Here is a 17,780-nt window from a genome sequence, read left to right on the forward strand (position 1 = left end):
TCAGTATTCTTACAGTAAAACACCCTGTAAATTATGGTGTTCCACTCTGGCTGTTGGGAATAGGCACTGTTTCCTTTCACTGTTTAGAGTGATTCTTTCCCAGGCCTCAGGGGACGTACTGCATCACATGTAAGCACTGATCAGTATGCTGAGTACTCAGGGGGCTCCGCATAGCTGTTGGGAGCAGCAACTCTGTACTGCTTTCTCCTCTGGGAACTCCAGCCACCTTGGCTTCCTCAAATTCCCAGGTATATTTCCTCAAGTCAGGGGTGCTGATGGGCTCTATCCTGGTGTCCCCTTTTGCCTGAAAAGCAGTAAGCTAGGGCAATCTTAGGGCTGTTTCACCTTTCTCAGGTGTCACTGTCCTTGATTGCCTGATGTCCAGTTTCTTATATTTTGTGTTGCTTTCAGTTGTTTCAGATGAGAGTTTCAATGTAACCCGTTACTTCCTTAACTGGAAATAGAAATCTTTCAAATTTTTTGTGAACTTAATAATTTGTATCTTTTATGTACCTACCAAATGATGCTTGATTTCTGGTTGGGCCACTAGTGTAAGAGTTTTTGAATTATTGTTCACTTCAATTTTATTTGTTTCTTTTTTCTCTAATCTTCACTGGAAAGTGAAAGTAGCAATGAAAGAAGGTAGAAAAGTATAGGGAAAATCCATTTATATAAGCTCTACCAAGCAGTCTGATAAAAAATGACAGCAGTAAATGTTCAAGAATTAATAGCACAGCCTTTCCTTATGGCCTATACAAACCATGGGGCACATTTCCAGAAAGCTGAGGACATTCAATACAGGGATAGTTCTCTTTGGCACTTGTTTTAAACCGTGAAGGAGATGGAACGCCTGGTTTTACAGACTGAAGATGGGAAAGCTAAGCATGTCCTTAGACCATGTGGTAAGTTTAAGTGACAGTGAGTCCCAGGCCTACTTATACCCAATTTAACTCACCAGAGCAGTCTTGTAGGAAACCCACATTTCTGACCCCAGGGTCATCATTCTTACCAGAGTCTAAGTGAGTTGTTCTAGCTCTCTTCAGTTTTCCAAGTGGTTTGTACTTTGGCTCAGTGCTTTGGGAAGATCGGCATAAAGGCTTTAAGCTGAAATGAATATGAATAATTTATTTTTCCTGCTGGGAAAGCTGCTGGAATGCAAGCATCATTTATAGAGATTATAAAAATGTGACCATGGGGTAAATAATAACTACTTTTAAAAATTGAAAAGCAGCTGTAACCGGTTTGGCTCAGTGGATAGAGCGTCGGCCTGCAGACTGAAGGGTCCCAGGTTCGATTCCGGTCAAGAGCATGTACCTTGGTTGCAGGCACATCCCCAGTAGGGGGTGTGCAGGAGGCAGCTGATTGATGTTTCTCTCTCATCAATGTTTCTAACTCTCTATCCCTCCCCTTTCCTCTCTGTAAAAAAATCAATAAAATATATTTTAAAAAATAAAAAATAAAAATAAATAAATAAATAATTGAAAAGCAGCCCTGGCCAGTGAGGCTCACTTGGTGAAATTGTCATCCTATACACCTAAAGGTCATGGGATCAATTCCTGGTCAGGGCACATACCCACATTGCAGGTTTAAGCCCTAGGCGGGGTGTCTACGGGAGGCAACCAATCAATGTTTCTCTCCCTCTCCTGTCTCTAAAATCAGTAAAAACAAAACAAACACTGAAAATATCCAATTAATAAAAATCATTTCAGTATAATAAATTGCTAATACAATTTGGTGAGTATCTAATTGTAGGGTTGAGGGAAAGCAAAACTTATCTTTTCTTGCACTGCAGAAAAGCAGGTCCCTATTCTAAAAAACTTAATACAGTGACATCTTCTGGCTTTCAGTGTAATATAGCTAGCTGTTTTCCCTTCCCTGCCTACTTATCTCTTGCGAGAATCTCACATATTTAATCACTTCCTTCTAGAGCAGTGGTTCTCACCCTTCTGGCCCTTTAAATACAGTTCCTCATGTTGTGACCCAACCATAAAATTATTTTCGTTGCTACTCCATAACTGTAATGTTGCTACTGTTATGAATCATAATGTAAATATCTGATATGCAGGATGGTCTTAGGCGACCCCCGTGAAAAGGTTGTTCAACCGCCAAAGGGGTCGCGACCCACAGGTTGAGAACCACTGTTCTAGAGGCTGAAAGCTAATACTCAGTGAAGATGAAACATAAAAGGGCACAGAAATAAGATTTGAGGGTGTCCTGCCCTTTTTTGAGGGCCTTACACTGTCTGCTTCTATATGCCAATTCCCAGAAGCCTTTAAGGTGATATATAACATACCTACTTAAAGTCATTATGCTCCCACCCAGACACTCATTCACAGCCACAATCACTTTAAGTCCTGCCCCTGTTCTCATGATGGAAACTATTCTCTGGACCCATCCCATTCAATAACACAAGTTCCATAAGTAGCAACAACTTACATTTCTATAACCTTATCCACAGTTGTGCCCACTGGAATTACATTTGGATATGCATTCACAGGGCAGATATAGCTCAAGAAATCTTTAATCTAGAAGAAGGAAAATAAAATGGATCAATTATCTCAACAGTGAAAAATCTGGGTGTGAGAGGCAAATAAATGGAGGCCAGGGGAAAGAAGCAGAAAAATCATGGCTGTGGTTCTCAATGCTTGCAGCATATGGAGCTCACCTGGGGATCTCTTGGGAAAAATAAATTCCCAATGCTCAGGCCTCAGCCCAAAGATCCTTTTAACACTTAAGTGTCAGTGGGGCCTGGGATTCCGTATTTTTCAGGTGGTTCTGTCCCACAGTAAGAACTAACAATCACTGATTAATGGGATTCAAAGATTCTGTATTGCTCTGGCTGGTTGGCACACCAAAGGGTCACGGATTTGATTTTCCTTCAAGGGGCGCATGCGGGAAGCAACCAATCAATGTGTCTCTCTCACATTGATGTTTCTTTCTCTTCCTCCCTCCCTTCCACTATGTCTAAAAAGCGATGGAAAAAATATATTTGGGTGAGGATTAACAAAACAAAGAAATGATTCTATATTTTTCATGACCTTGGTGTCCTCATCTAAGGTCAGGCACTCATTAACACATCCCCTTCAAGTTAGATTAGTTGAGTACCTAATATACGTAAGACACAAAGTCTCAGAATTATACTTCATGAGTAACATCAGAGGAATGGCAGCGAGAGAGATCCCCTTGAAATTTCAACAATTTAAACAGCTATAATTCAACAAAGGATTCCCTACTCAACATACAGGCAAACCTGATAGATCTGCATCTAAAGGTGGGCAAGTGGGAACAAATGGGGGAGGGGGAATGAAAAGGGCTCAAGACTAGCCATGGGCTCAGCCCTGCAGTTGGAAGCTCACAGCAGGACTCAGCCTGGAGAGGGGAAGAATCCTGTTTTGGCTGGCACTTCCTTCAGCCAGGAGGACCAGAGATTCAGTGGGCATTCCCACAGAAGTGAGCAGAGACTTGGGCAAGGACACAGCACTAGGGTACTGCTGTGTTTATTGGATGGTTGGCAATTCAGACAGAGAAAAAAAAGCCACAGAGCCCTGCTGCTCTGTAACCTCCCAGAACTCGCTTCCCTTGGTGTTGGGTTGCAGAACACGTTATCTGCAAACACAAAAACTGGTACTAGACCAAGCATGTCAAACTCGCGGCCCATGCATGCGACCCACAACAAATATTTTTGCAGCCCAGCCAATATAACGGTATGTAAGAAACATTTTACTAAAAATTTTGTAGCTTAATTTTTACAATATCCTGTTATACATAATCTCTATATATAAAAGCCTAAGTGACCATTGCAACCGAACGGACGACTGAACAGGCTGCGTGGGACGACCAGGCCGGCAGGGGCTTAGTGAGGGGCCACCAAACGACTGAGCAGCAGGCTGCATGGGGTGACCAGGCCGGCAGAGGGGGGCAGTGAGGAGTGATCAGGCTGGCAGCGGGGGGTGGGGGGGGGCACAGTTAGGGCAACCAGGCTGGCTGGGTGGGGCAGTTGGGGGTGACCAGGCCAGCAGGGGGGGCAGATAGGGGCAGGCAGGCAGGTGAGCATTTAGGAGCCAGTGGTCCTGGATTGTGAGAGGGATGTCCTGGATTGGAGAGGGTGCAGGCTGGGTTGAGGGGACCACCCCTTCCCGTGCACGAATTTCGTGCACTGGGCCTCTAGTTATTAATAATGAACTACAACGTTCGCTAATGACTGATTACTATAATCATGTTGCATTCATTTCCCTTACGCGCCTTACATGCAGGCGCACCATTTGTCTCCACTAATACTAGCAGCGAATATTTTAGCAGCCGACTGCCACATCATTAGCCTTGTACTGACTTGTTTGGTGTGTGCAACAGGAAATATTTAGCTTTTGGAGAACAAGAAAAATAGGTTAATTTGCATTATGCTTATTTGTGCAGTTATTCAGTGTCTGGTAAGTTAATGTTCAAGAAAAAATATTAATTTTTATTAAAATGTTCTATTATTTTATGTTAAATATTATTTATTTCAGCCTTTTTGTATTCAGCATGTCTCTATTGAAATAAACCTACTTTTCTATGAAAATTGAAGTTTTTGTTTTTTTGTGGCCTACATAAACAAACCTTGTTTATTTGGCCCGTGTTAGCCTTTGAGTTTGACATGCTTGTACTACAGAATAAATATTTCCCCTGAGCAAAGGGTGTACTCTGTGACTGGTCCCTGGTCAGGACAAAGAGGGTAACCTATGAAGGTCCAAGGTTGCCATTACCAGGAGGGTAAAACAAAAAAGACAGTGGGTTCCACCAGTCAACCCCACACCCGCACATTGCCACTACACTGATGGCAGTCAGAGACGCGGCAGGAGTCAACATTGGGATTTCACACAACTAAAGAACTTGTGATTCAGTGCCACTTACTAGAAAATAAGAGTAAGACCTCTTCATAGTAATCTAGAGATGTACCACTCAAACATAGATGATTAGATAGAGAAGGAATCCCTCAAATACCATGAATAACCAAGGTAGCAAGGCAGCTCAGAAAGAAAAATAAAAAATCTCCAGAAAGCATAAACACATGGAAATATGATATAGAAATGACCGAATTCAAGGTTGCAGTTCTGAAAATATACAAGCAATTTAATGAACTCAGAAAACAAATTAATAAAATGTGTACTTTACCAAAAAGGTTGAAACCTTTAAGAAGAAACAGGCCTGGCCGGTTGCTCAGTGCTTAGAGAACTGGCCCACTCACCGAAAGGTCGCAGAGTCGATTCCTGGTCAAGGGCACATACCTTGGTTGCAGGCTTGATCCCTGGCCGGTAGAGGTGCATGCAGGAGGCAACTAATGTGCCTCCCTTCCATCAACGTTTCTCTCCCCCCCCCCCCCCTCCACTCTCTCTAAAAGTATTGAAGAAAATATCCTCGAATAAGGATTAGAAAAAAGAAAAACATTCTGGAGATTAAGAACTCAGAGCAAGAGTAAACTAGAGAGCATAGGAAATAGAGCTGACCAAATGGAGGAAAGAATTAGTGATATCAAAGATAGAAACCTAGAAATGATGCAGAGGGAAGGAGATCTGAGGAATAAAATAAAATGAAAGAAATCTATAAGAACTATCTGGCTCTATCAAAAAAAGCAATATAAGAATTAGAAGAAAAGAGGGAGAAGGAAACAGAGAGGCTATTTGAGCAAATAGTTGATGAGAACTTCCTAAACCTATGGAAAGAGCTCAATCCTCAAATCGAAGAAGTGTGGGAAGAGCTCAGGAGATTTATCTCAGTGCAGTGGCAGATGCAATGGCGTGAGCGCACTCCGCCTGTACAAGCTTCCTCGGCACACCGGGAAGTGGCAGCGCCCGCCTGAGTAAGCCCCCTAGAGCCCCTACATAGTACCCTGATCTTTCCTACCATTGGTTGCCCTAAGGATGGTGTAAACTTCTGATTGGTCTGGAATGTTATATATGTCGCTGCACTTAAACAATAAAATTAGATCTGTGTCTTGAACCGGTCTCCGGAGTCGGGCATGCTTCGTTAGGACTCCGTCGGCCTCACCCCCGCGGGACCCCCTGCCTCAAAGAAGCAAACAGAATAACTAGTTACCTCAATCCGGAGACCTTCTCCAAGGCACATTGTATTAAAACTGTCAAAAATTAATGGCAAAGAAAGAATTCTCAAGGCAGCCAAGAAAAAGAAGAAAGTGACAAATAATGGAAAGCCCATTAGATTATCATCAGACTTCTCAGCACAAACTCTACAAGCCAGAAGAGAGTACAACCAAATATTCAAACTATTGAGAAATTACCAGCCAAGAATAATATGTCCAGCAAAGTTATCCTTTAAATATGAAGGAGAAATAAAGAATTTTCCAGATATACAGGAACTGAGGGAATTTATAACCAGAAGACCTCCATTGCAGGAAATATTCAAAGGGGTTATTCTAATGAAACAAAGGCAAAAGGTCTCAAAACTATGAGTAAGATCAACAGCAAACTTAAAGCATAAACAGGGATAATATGTGGTAACAAAAACAAAAGGGGAGGGGATAAAGATCCAAATTTTGCAAAGGAGGATGGAGATCAGATGCATTCAAATGAAAAAAGACTATAGTATACATGAAGCTTTCTTTTTCATAAACCTAATGGAGAACACACACAAAAAGAATAAATTGAGACATATAACTTCCAAAGGAGGAAACAGGAAAGAAGTATGGAATAACAGCAAACAAAAACATAAGACAGAAACACAAAGGAAAAGAACAAATGGAGGCAAAGCCACCAGAACACAAAAGGCAAAAGGAAATCCTCATAAATCAATAATTACCCTAAATATAAATGGACTAAATTCACCAATAAAGAGGCACAATGTAGCAATCTAATTTAAAAAACACACACACCCAAATATATGCTGTCTTCAGGAGACACATCTAAGCTGCAAAGACAAAGTTAGACTCAAAGTGAAAGGGTGGAAAATGATTCTCCAAGCAAATAACATCCATAGAAAAGGAAGTATAGCCATACTTATGTCTGACAAAATAGATTTCAAAATAACAAAAGACAAAAATGGACATCTTATAATGATAAAGGGGACACTACATCAAGAAGACAACCAAACCATCAACAAAATGAAAAGGGAGCCCACTGTATAGGAGAACGTATTTGGCAATGATACATCTGATAAAATTTAATATCCAAACTATATAAGGAACTCATACAACTTAAAAGGAAGATAAACAATTTGAAAGTATTACAGTATTTTAAAAATGGGCAAAGGACCTAAATAGGCAATTTTCCAGAGCAAAGATAGATGGCCAAGAGACAGATGAAAAAATGCTCAAAGTAGCTGATTATCAGAGAGATGCAAATTAAAACAGTATCACCTACACTGGTCAGAATGGCTATCATCAACAAATGACAAGTGCTGGTGAGGATGTGGAGAAAAAGGAACCCTAGTACACTGCTGGTAGGAATGCAAACTGGTACAACCATTATGGAAAACAGTATGGAGTTTCCTCAAAAAATTAAATATGGAACTGCCATTTGACCCAGTGATCCCACTTCGAGGAATATAGTCTAAAAAACCTGAAACACCAATCAGAAAGAATGTATGTGCCCCTATGTTCATAGCAGCACAATTTAAAATAGCTAATATTTGGAAAAAGCCCAAGTGCCCATCAGTAGATGAGTGGATAAAAAAGCTGTGGTACATTTACATCACTATGCAGCAGTAAAAAAGAAGGATCTCTTACTCTTTGAGACAGCATAGAGCAGTGATGGCGAACCTTTTGAGCTCGGAGTGCCAGCATTTTGAAAACTCTAACTTAACTCTGGTGCCGTGTCCCATATAGAAATTTTTTTATATTTGCAACCATAGAACAAAGATTTATATTTTTGATATTTATTTTATATATTTAAATGCCATTTAACAAAGAAAAATCAACCAAAAAAATGAGTTTGCGTGTCACCTCTGACACGCATGCCATAGGTTCGCCATCACTGGCATAGAGGGACCTAGAGAGTATTATGCTAAGCAAAATAAGCCAGTCAGAGAAAGATAAGTATCACATGATCTCATGAACATATGTGGAATCTAATGAACAAAATAAACTGATGAACAGAATACATCCAGAGACATAGAAGCATAGAAAAGACTGCAGAATCTCAGAGGGAAGGTGGGGGTGGGTGGGTGGGAAGAGATCAACCAAAGAACTTGTATGCATATATGTATAACCCACGGGCACAGACAATAAGATGGTGAAGGCCTGCGGTGAGGGGTGGGGGTGGCTAGAAAGAAAGAATGGGGGGAAAGGCAGGACATATGTAATACTTTCAATAATAAAGATTTAATTAGCCCTAATCAGTTTGGCTCAGTGGATAGAGCATCAGCCTGTGGATTCAAGGGTCCCAGGTTCGATTCCGGTCAAGGGCATGTACCTTGGTTGCAGGCACATCCCCAGTGGGGAGTGTGCAGGAGGCAGCTGATCAATGTTTCTAACTCTATCCTTCTCCCTTCCTCTCTGTAAAAAATCAATAAAATATATTTTTTTAAAAAAAGAAAAAAAAGATTTAATTAAAAAGAAAAATAACAACAAAAAGAGGACATAACACTTCTTAATATACACTGAGTGGCCATATTATTATGACCACCTGACGCTTGTAGGCAAATTAGCTATAATTTCCTGCTGAAGTTGCTAGAGGGCCAGATCATTATAAACGACTGAATAGCACAACATACCTAACTATCTTTGCTGACCAAGACAATGCGCCTGCACACTCATATTGTGCAGGAGTGGTTTCAAGAACATGAGGGAGATTTTACCTTGCTTAGGTGGCCCCCACAATCACCAGATCTTAATCCAATTGATCATTTGTGGGACGAAGTTAAAAGAGCCATCAGACAGCTGGTTCCACAACCATCAAATCTCACAGAACTGGACAGTGCTATTCATCAGGCATGGTGTCAGATTCTTCGCATCACCTTTCAGCATCTCGGAGTCAATGCCAAGAAGAATTGCCCCAGTATTGAAGGCAAAAGGTGGCCCAACAAAGTACTGATGGGGTGGTCATAATAATCTGGCCACTGTGTGTGTGTGTGTGTGTGTGTGTGTGTGTGTGTGTGTGTGTATCCCACATTCAAAGGCTGTTAAATCTCATTGTTTACCCATATCTTCAGAAAAAAATCACTTCTACTGTTGTGGTAAACAACCTGCTTCCCTATTTATAATGGTCTGGCCCTCTTGCAACATCCACACGAAATTATAGCTAATTTGCCTACAAATGACAGGTGGTCATAATAATCTGGCCACTGAGTGTATAGGATATAGGCATATTAATTAAACCAATTTTCAGGAAAGCCTGTCTCTCATCAAATACTATGAAAGAAGATGACTAAGCAGAGCTCAGAGTAGTCCCACTATGTGCTTGATAACTGGCTCTGATTTAAGGAGAATGGGAAGAGATGAAGTGGGTCAATCATCTCTACTCAAGTCGCAGAGAAATACATCCTTAATGGGAGGTAATTTTATAAAGTCCCATGAAGGCTTATTCTTCCCAGTGGGGCTACTAACTATACTGAAGAGAAATAAGACAGAAGTAGATCTGATTGAAAAAATAAGACCTACCCTGTCCTTTTCCCCTGATTAGATGCCCTCCCTGTGCTGACACAGAAAGGATACTTTGTCAATCAAGAGGAAGGGACTCTGATGCTGAGTGAGATGCTACAACAAGGACAAATAATCAGGAAGGGACTTTGACAACAACCAAAGATTCAGAAGAAATTGATGAAGAAAACAAATTATATACCACCAAAATGAATTATTTCCAAGCTAATCTCAGATAACCTGTTTATACCTGGAAGTTAAGGTCGGTTATTTAATAGAGATGTCATTGTGATATTTTGATAATATGAAGAATTATTTATAATATGGCTGACATGATAAGAATGCCACTACCTGGAGTCCTGGAAGAATCCACCTGTTCAAATCGTTAACACGTCCATGGCTCATGCTGCACAGCTGTGTCCATGTATCCCAGATACACAAACAACAGTTATCAAGGAAATGGATTTTTAAGTGCAGAAATGTAAAACTAAAGTTATATATGACTTAAAGTGTCATAAAAAGCCTGCTTTTATATTGCTTTTCTCCAACAGATGAAATTACTGAATCTCTTGTTAAATGCTAGCTAGCATTTACTTTGGAAATGCATGAGGATTTTGCAAATAACATATCAAGTTCCCGTTCTAGCTGGTCAACTTTCTATATAAAAAATACCATAACTAAACCATCTTAAGCTCTCCTAAAACTGGGTAGTTGTAGTATACTATATCCTTCTTAAAGACAAGGTCTATAGCTCAATCATTTTTGTTCTTCCCCACTGCTGAAGATTCAAGGGGTATTTTTTAAGTGGCTTTTTAATACAATCAAATTTTGGAAGAGCCCAAGAATCTGGACATTAAGGCTGCCTATAATGAGGTTTTATCTGTAGAACTCCTTCAAATAATGTTTACGATTTTTTTTTTATGACAGATGAACAATACAACTGAAATGGGGAAGTTAAATTATATTTAGGAAGCAAGTCAGGAAGAAAACCTTAAACATACATACAGTCTTCAATGTTTAGGCTGAAAACAGGTAATAACAGCAATTTCCTTTGTACTTAGTAAATGTACTCATCTACTGAGATATTTTCCCTGCATTTCTTTTTTTTTTAATATATTTTTATTGATTTCAGAGAAGAAGAAAGAGGGAGAGACAGAAACAGCAATGATGAGAGAGAATCATTGATCGGCTGCCTCCTGCAAATCCCGCATTGGGGATCGAGCCCACAATCTGGGCAAGTGCCCTTGACCCGAATCGAACCTGGGACCTTTCAGTTCGCAGGCTGACTGACGCTCTATCCACTGAGCCAAACCGGCTAGGGCTCCCTGCATTTCTTTAGAAAAAGCCACACCAAGTCTTCAAGGAGACTTGCTCACAATCATGAAGGCTGCTGAGCAGTTGGCAACAGGGTTATGGGTATATGGGATCCTCTTACCTCACTGTAGGAGGAGTGAAAAGAAAAACAAGCTCTGTATGAACTCTCTCCAGTCCTACAGGGAAATGAAAACACAGAATTAAAAGGCCACTTATCAAAACTAAGTTCTTAATTTCAAGCTTTTCCATTAGGCTATTCCAGTAAAAATAAGTTACAATTAAGAACTTTAAGCAATAAAATAAAATTAAAAAAAAAAAGAATTTATTCCTGGAACACAAAGAGACTCTTTCCAGAAATATAAATATCTGTAGACATTCTGAACAGCTAATATTAAGGAAATGTTGCCCCAAAATGATGATCATTATGGTACTCCTGTATTTCACTAAGGACTCTGTTTCCTCCGATATCAATCCATTACCACCTCCTTGCCAAGCAAGATACTCTGTTTCAAACCACCTTATCTACCCAACTAGCTGGGCCTCAGGAAATACTACTGGCTGATGGTATTAGCCACGAGACAGGTTTGGAATCAGCTTCTCTTTAGTTTAAATTTCAGAAGTTATTTTCCACAATTATAACATATCCTCTTCTTAGGCTTACGCTAGATTGCATTTAAACTAAAATCAATCAGACAATTTACCTCAAAGCAGGATTTCTCTCAGAAGACATATGACAGTGCTTTCTTACCTCACAATTACATTTGTTTTTCTGGTTCTTTCTCCAAACCACATTGTGGATGGCTTAATGCTGATTGTGTGGAGCGGAATTCTATTTTTGGAAGTAATTCCACAGGGTAACTTATTCCACTGAAAATATTCCTCTGCCTAAAAAAATTAAAATAAAAATTTAAAAAAATAAAAATAAAAATTTAAAAATTTTTTAAATTTTTTTAAAAATAAAAAAAAATTTTTTTTTTTTTTGCAGGCAGGGTCTCAATAACAAAAAAGTAGATAAGTTTTCAGACATGAAAATAATAAATGGAGACATGAGGAAACAATCAGCTAATTCCAAAGTGAGGAACTTCCTACAAAACAACTGGCTTGGAATCTCCAAAATATCAGCGTGATGGAAGAAAAGCAAAATGTTGGCGATGTGACTTACATTAAATGAGACTAAAGAGGCATCTTTAATGATTCTTCATTAAATCCTAGATGCCCTGCCCACACTTCAGAAGCTATAAAGGATACTAATGGACAATTGAGGAAAACTGAATACTGTATGGACCATACAATACCCAATCCTATCTAATAATAGACAAACATGGTAATTAACTGTATCTCTGACATGCTTCCCATTGGCTAATCAGGGCGATATGCAAATTAACTGCCAACCAAGATGGCGGCCGGCAGCCAGGCAGCTTAAGCGAACAGGAGGCTTGCTTGCTCCAGTGAAGGAGGAAGCCAAGGTTCCCTGCCTGCCGCTGCCCAGCTCTGAGCTGCACTCTAGGCAACTATGTTGCAATTATAGAAACTAAACAAACTCCAGAAACCTGCTTTTAGCCAGCCAGGCCTCAGAGCTGGAGTTGCAACAGTGTTTCAATTATAGAACCCAAACAAACTCAGATCCCTACTTTCAGAAGCTGAGGTCTCAGAGCTGGAGCCGAGGCTCAGAGCTAAAGCCGGCTCTCAGCTCCAGTGACAGCCATAGAAGATAAATAAATCCCAGAATAAAAAAGAAAAAAAGAAAAAAAGGAGAGGTTGGGAGCTTCAGTTGCCTGCCAGCCTGAAAACTGCTCTTAGCCTCTCACCCAGACTTGCCAGGTACCCCAGTGGGGACCCCCACCCTGAAGGGGGTGTGACCAGCTGCAAACAGCCATCATCCCCTCATCCAGGCTGGCCAGGCACCCCAGTGGGGACCCCTACCCTGAAGCAACAAGATGGCGGCTAATTTGCATACTGAAGGCGGGCGGCAGCGGGCAAGGCTGTCCACTGTCCGGACCCGGATCTGTGGCCCTGCCGGGCGGGGGGCAGCACTTGAGGCTGTTGGCGGTCTGGGACCCGGATCCGTGACCTGGCAGGCACGGGGCACCGCGGGAGGCTGTCCACAGTCCCGGAAACCAGATCTGTGACTGCCGGGTGGGGGGCAGCGCTTGAGGCTATCGACGGTCTGGGACCCGGATCCATGTCCCGGCGGGCAGGGTGGCAGTGCTTGAGGCTGTCCGCAGTCCTGGGACATGGATCCGTGACCTGGCGGGCAGGGGGGCAGCGCTTGAGGCTGCCCACGGTCCCCCGACCCGGATCCGTGATCCTGCTGGGCTGGGGGTAGAGCTTGAGACTGTCTGTGGTCCCGGGACCGGGATCTGTGACCCTGCCGGGCAGGGGGCAGTGCTTGAGGCTGTCCACGGTCCCGGGACCCGGATCCATGACCCTTCCCGGCGGGGCGGCAGCTCGCACAGGGGCGAATCGGCCGGGGTTGGGCAGGGCAGGACACCTGGCTTCGGCCCAGCCCCAGTCACTCTGGGCAGGTGAGCAGTGCAGAGGGTCTCTGGACAGGGGAGGCAGGCCGGCGGAGGGCGACCTGTACTCCTCACATGGCAGTGGTGACAGCTGTGAGCATGCCAAGCAGAGCCTGCAGGCTGAGCTGAAGTAGCACCTGCAGGCCATCAGCGCCCAGGAGTGGCTGCGCAAGATCCGCCTCCTGGCCCAGAAGGTGCAGGATCGCAGGGACAGCCACCGTGGCGGACCAGACTGACATCCTCCTGGCCGCACCACGGGGGTTTGCGGATCTGCAAAGCCAGAGGCCTCTGGTGTACACATCCCCCCCTGGTGTGCGAACATCCCCCAGCACACTGTCACCCTCCCACGCCTGCAACAGTTGCAAACCAAGGCGTGCACCAGTTCCCCCCGCCTCTCCACCGCACTTCCATCAACCCGGCATGCCTAACACCCCAACAGGATGTGCACACATCCCCTCTGATGTGCTCACATCCTTTGGAGAGTGTCTGGGTGTTCTGGGTGCTGAGGGTGGGCGCCTCTGAGATGACAGTGAGAGGGCGGAGTGGTGATGCCCTGTTCCCACGGAGGCCAGTGCAGCTAAGAGATCACCTCTGGGGGGTTAATGCAGGTGCTGAGGCAGGAGCAGGTGCAGATAGACACCTGGTGGGTACAGGCGGCCCTCGCTGAGGTGCCTTCGGTCAGCGTTCAAGATCAAAAACCCAGAGGCATAGAGGAATTCCGTCCTCTCAGTGAAACAGTGGGATAGTCGGGGCGACTGTAGAGGAGGAATGTGCACTTTGGGTGCCAGCACCCATGAGCGAAGGCTGCCCTGACTGAGCCTCGCTTGCTTGGGGCCTAGTGCACTCCTGCCAGGCAGTGGGTGACAGGATGTGCTTTTCCGAATTAATGAGAGAAAATGTTGATTCTCCTGCTGCCAACGAAGGTGGAAAGTGAAGTGGGGAGACATGTGGGGAGTGAGCGAGGTTCCCTGTCTGGGGGTTCCAAATCTGCTGCTGGTTTCTTTCACCGCTGACTAGAGATATACAGGGTGTCCCCCCAAAATGTATACACACTTTGAATACCTACTAATTCCAATGATTTTAAGAATAAGAAAGAAACAACAATGGAGCTGTTATCTGTTAAAAGTGTGAGCACAAACAGGTAGTTGGACATTCCCTGAGGGGTCTCAGATTGGAGAGGGTGAAGGCCAGACTGAGGGGCCCCTTTCCCCCCCCCGACCCCAGTGCACGAATTTCGTGCACCAGGCTACTAGTCCTATCTAATAAAAGAGAAACATGGTAATTAGCCGTACATCCGCTACCCTTCCCATTGGCTAATCAGGGTGATATGCAAATTAACTGCCAGCCAAGATGGTGGCCGGCAGCCAGGCAGCTTGAAGTGAACATGAGGCTTGCTTGCTTCAGTGACAGAGGAAGCTAACATTCCCCGCCTGCCGCTGCCAGCCTCTGAGCTTCAGTTTGAAACATTGTTACAAATATAGAAGCTAAACAAAACCCCAGAAACCTGCTTTCAGCCAGCCAGGATCTCAGAGTTGCAGTTGAAACAGTGTTTCAATTATAGAACCCAAACAAACCAGATACCTGTTTTCAGCAGCTCAGGCCTCAGAGCTGGAGCCAAGCCTCAGAGCTAAAGCTGGCCCAGAATAAAAAAAAAAAAAAAAGAAAAAAAGGAGTGGTTGGGAGCTTCAGTCACCTGCCAGCCTGAAAACAGCCCTCAGCCCCTCACCCAGACTGGCCGGGGACCCCCACCCTGAAGGGGGTGTGACCAGTTGCAAACAGCCATCAGCCCCTCACCCAGGCTGGCCAGGCACCCAAGCGGGACCCCCACCCTGATCCAGGACACCCTTCAGGGCAAACCAGCCGGCCCCCACCCATGCACCAGGCCTCTATCCTATATAGTAAAAGGGTAATATGCCTCCCAGCACCGGGATCAGCGGAGCCGCGAGGCCTCCCGGCACCGGGATCAGCGTGACAGGGGGCAGCACCCAAACCCCCTGATCACCCTGCGGCTCTGTGTGTGACAGGGGGTGGGGCCACAACCTCCCTATCTGCCCTGCTCTGTTCATGACAGGGTGCAGCACCCCAACCCCCTGATCGGCCCTGCTCTGTGTTTGACAGGGTGCGGCGCCCCAACGCCTCCCCTCCCCCCACGGGCCCTGCTCTGTGTGTGACGGGGTAGAGCCATAACCTCCCCATCGGCCCTGCCCTGAGTGTGACAGGGTTCGGCGCCCCAACCCCCTGATCCACCCTGCTCTGTGTGTGACAGGGGACAGTGCCCCAACTCCCCTTTTGGCCCTACTCTGTGAGTGAAAGGGGGGAGCTCCTCAACCCCCTGATGGACCCTGCTCTGTGAGTGACAGGGGGCAGCGCCCCAACCCCAATTGGCCCTGCTCTGTGCGTGACAGTGGGTGGCGCCGCAACCTCCCCATCGACCCTGCCTTGTGTGTGACGGGGGCGGTGCCCCAACCCTCCAATCGGCCCTACCCTGAGCGTGACTGAGGGTGGCATCACAACCTCCCAATCTGCCCTGCTCTGTGCATGACAGGGGGCGGCGCCCCAACTCCCCAATCGGCCCTGCTCTGAGCCCAACTAGGGGCTGCACCTAGGGACTGGGCCTGCCCTCTGCCACCCAGGAGCAGGCCTAAGCCAGCAGGTCGTTATCTCCCGAGGGGTCCCAGACTGCGAGAGGGCACAGGCCGGGCTGAGAGACTCCCCTCCCCCCCAAGTGCACAAATTTTTGTGCACCGGGCCCCTAGTCCTATCTAATAAAGAGGGAATATGCTAATTGACTCACAAAATCGCAAAGATGGCGGCGCCCACAGCCAATAAGGAGGGAATATGTTAATTGACTGCCATGCCCTCAAAGATGGCGGCGCCCAGTCCCCTCAGCCCCACCGGGAAGCAGGTGCACAGCAAGGCCAGGCCTGCCCCATGCACCTGCCTCTGGAGTCCCCCAGTTCCCTTAGCCCCCCAGCCACCCAGGGCCACCCGAGGCTCAGGTAACCAGGGCCAGCCGAGGCTTGCGCTGCTGGCAGTGGCAGCAGCAGAGGTGTGATGGGAGAGTCGCCTTCCCCTGATCGCTGGGTCGCCTCCCTCCCATGACGGCTCCCCGACTGTGAGAGGGGGCAGGCCGGGCTGAGGGACCTCTCCAAGTACATGAATTTCCATGCACTGGGCCTCTAGTTGTATTATAACTGTGTTAAATGTGAGTGTGGGAAGCATATTTATAGTTATACAGGAGAACCTTTTCTCCAATGATACATGCTGAAGGTTCAGGGTGAAGTATCATAAAGTCTGTGACTAACTCTCAAATGGGTTGGAGGTGGAGTGAGGCAGTGCTGGTTACAGAAAGAGAGGGAGGGAGGGGCAGGGAGAGAGAGGGAGAGAGAAAGAGAAAAAGAGAGAGAGAGAGAGAGAGAGGTGAGAGTGCAAATGTGGCAAAGTCTTAACTGGGGAATCCAGTCTCATGACTTTATAGTTTTTAAATTTTTCAAAATAAAGTTGGAGGAAAAGAAAAAGTGTTTTTAAAAAGTTGAAAAACAATGGGACTATTGTCCCAAAGAAATTATGTTTAGATCAGGATCCTTCAAAACCACATGCACTCCAGTCGGATCACACATCATCCAGAGCCTTTAATGCTGCTTCCTCTGAGGCTTCGTATTAGATGTCACAGGGCTCTGTGAGCTGTGCTCTGCTCAATATTTGTGACACTGTGTAACTTAAGAAATCTAAGCTGCTAGAAGTTGTTCAAAGCAAGTAGCCGTGTGGAAAATTACAGGTGTAGCAGTTCCAAATTAAGCTACTTTGTGGGATGTGAAAAAACTCAGAGTGAAAAAAGAAATTGGCCAATTAAAAGATTTATGGGATGTTAGGGAACCAAAGACTAAGTCCAATAGAAAAAGGAGTTTCAGTGTGTATCTACATTTTTTTATCCACCCACGAATTCTCTGGCTGTGTATATGTATATGCATATATACAAAAACAAAATGATGAAATAAACTGCCCTGGCTGGTGAGCTCAGTTGGTTAGAGCACTGTCCTGAGTTTAATCTCCAGTCAGGGCATATATAAGAATCAACCAATGAATGCATAAATAAGTGGAACAACAAATTGATGTTGTTTTTCCCCCTCTCTCTCCCCCTCCCTCCCTCCCTTTAATAAATCAATAAATAAAAATTTAAAGAAAAACTCTTGAATGCAAATTATAACATGCAGCATACCTATCATCAAAGTAATTTCTTATAGCTCTCCTACAATAGTCTGAAGAATATTCCATTCTGTGGATAAGTTTTTTTCCCCCCTAACTTTTGTGGCTCAGTGGTTAGATGTCAACCCAGGAACCAAGAGGTAACTGGTTAGATTCCCAGTCAGGGCACATGCCAG

At 44.6% G+C, this 17,780-nt stretch overlaps 1 protein-coding gene across 7 annotated transcripts in view; it reads right to left on the reverse strand.

Moving 5' to 3' along the window:
* The window catches only part of DCLRE1C (DNA cross-link repair 1C), a 49,957-nt gene that overhangs the window by 6,339 nt on the left and 25,838 nt on the right, over positions 1 to 17,780 (reverse strand). For 5 of the 7 annotated variants that reach the window (XM_036307311.1, XM_036307310.1, XM_036307309.1 and 2 more), the window contains 4 exons: positions 11,631 to 11,767; positions 11,004 to 11,058; positions 2,437 to 2,525; positions 1,010 to 1,104 (listed from right to left, as the gene is read on the reverse strand). In XM_036307311.1, the coding sequence (XP_036163204.1) occupies positions 1,010 to 1,104; positions 2,437 to 2,525; positions 11,004 to 11,058; positions 11,631 to 11,767 (376 nt within the window). The remainder of the gene's footprint in view (positions 1 to 1,009; positions 1,105 to 2,436; positions 2,526 to 11,003; positions 11,059 to 11,630; positions 11,768 to 17,780) is intronic. The other 2 variants (XM_036307314.1, XM_036307312.1) reach the window with 1 other exon arrangement.

The sequence above is a fragment of the Myotis myotis genome, unplaced genomic scaffold (genome assembly GCF_014108235.1).
Source record: "Myotis myotis isolate mMyoMyo1 unplaced genomic scaffold, mMyoMyo1.p scaffold_m19_p_46, whole genome shotgun sequence".
NCBI lineage: Eukaryota > Metazoa > Chordata > Mammalia > Chiroptera > Vespertilionidae > Myotis > Myotis myotis.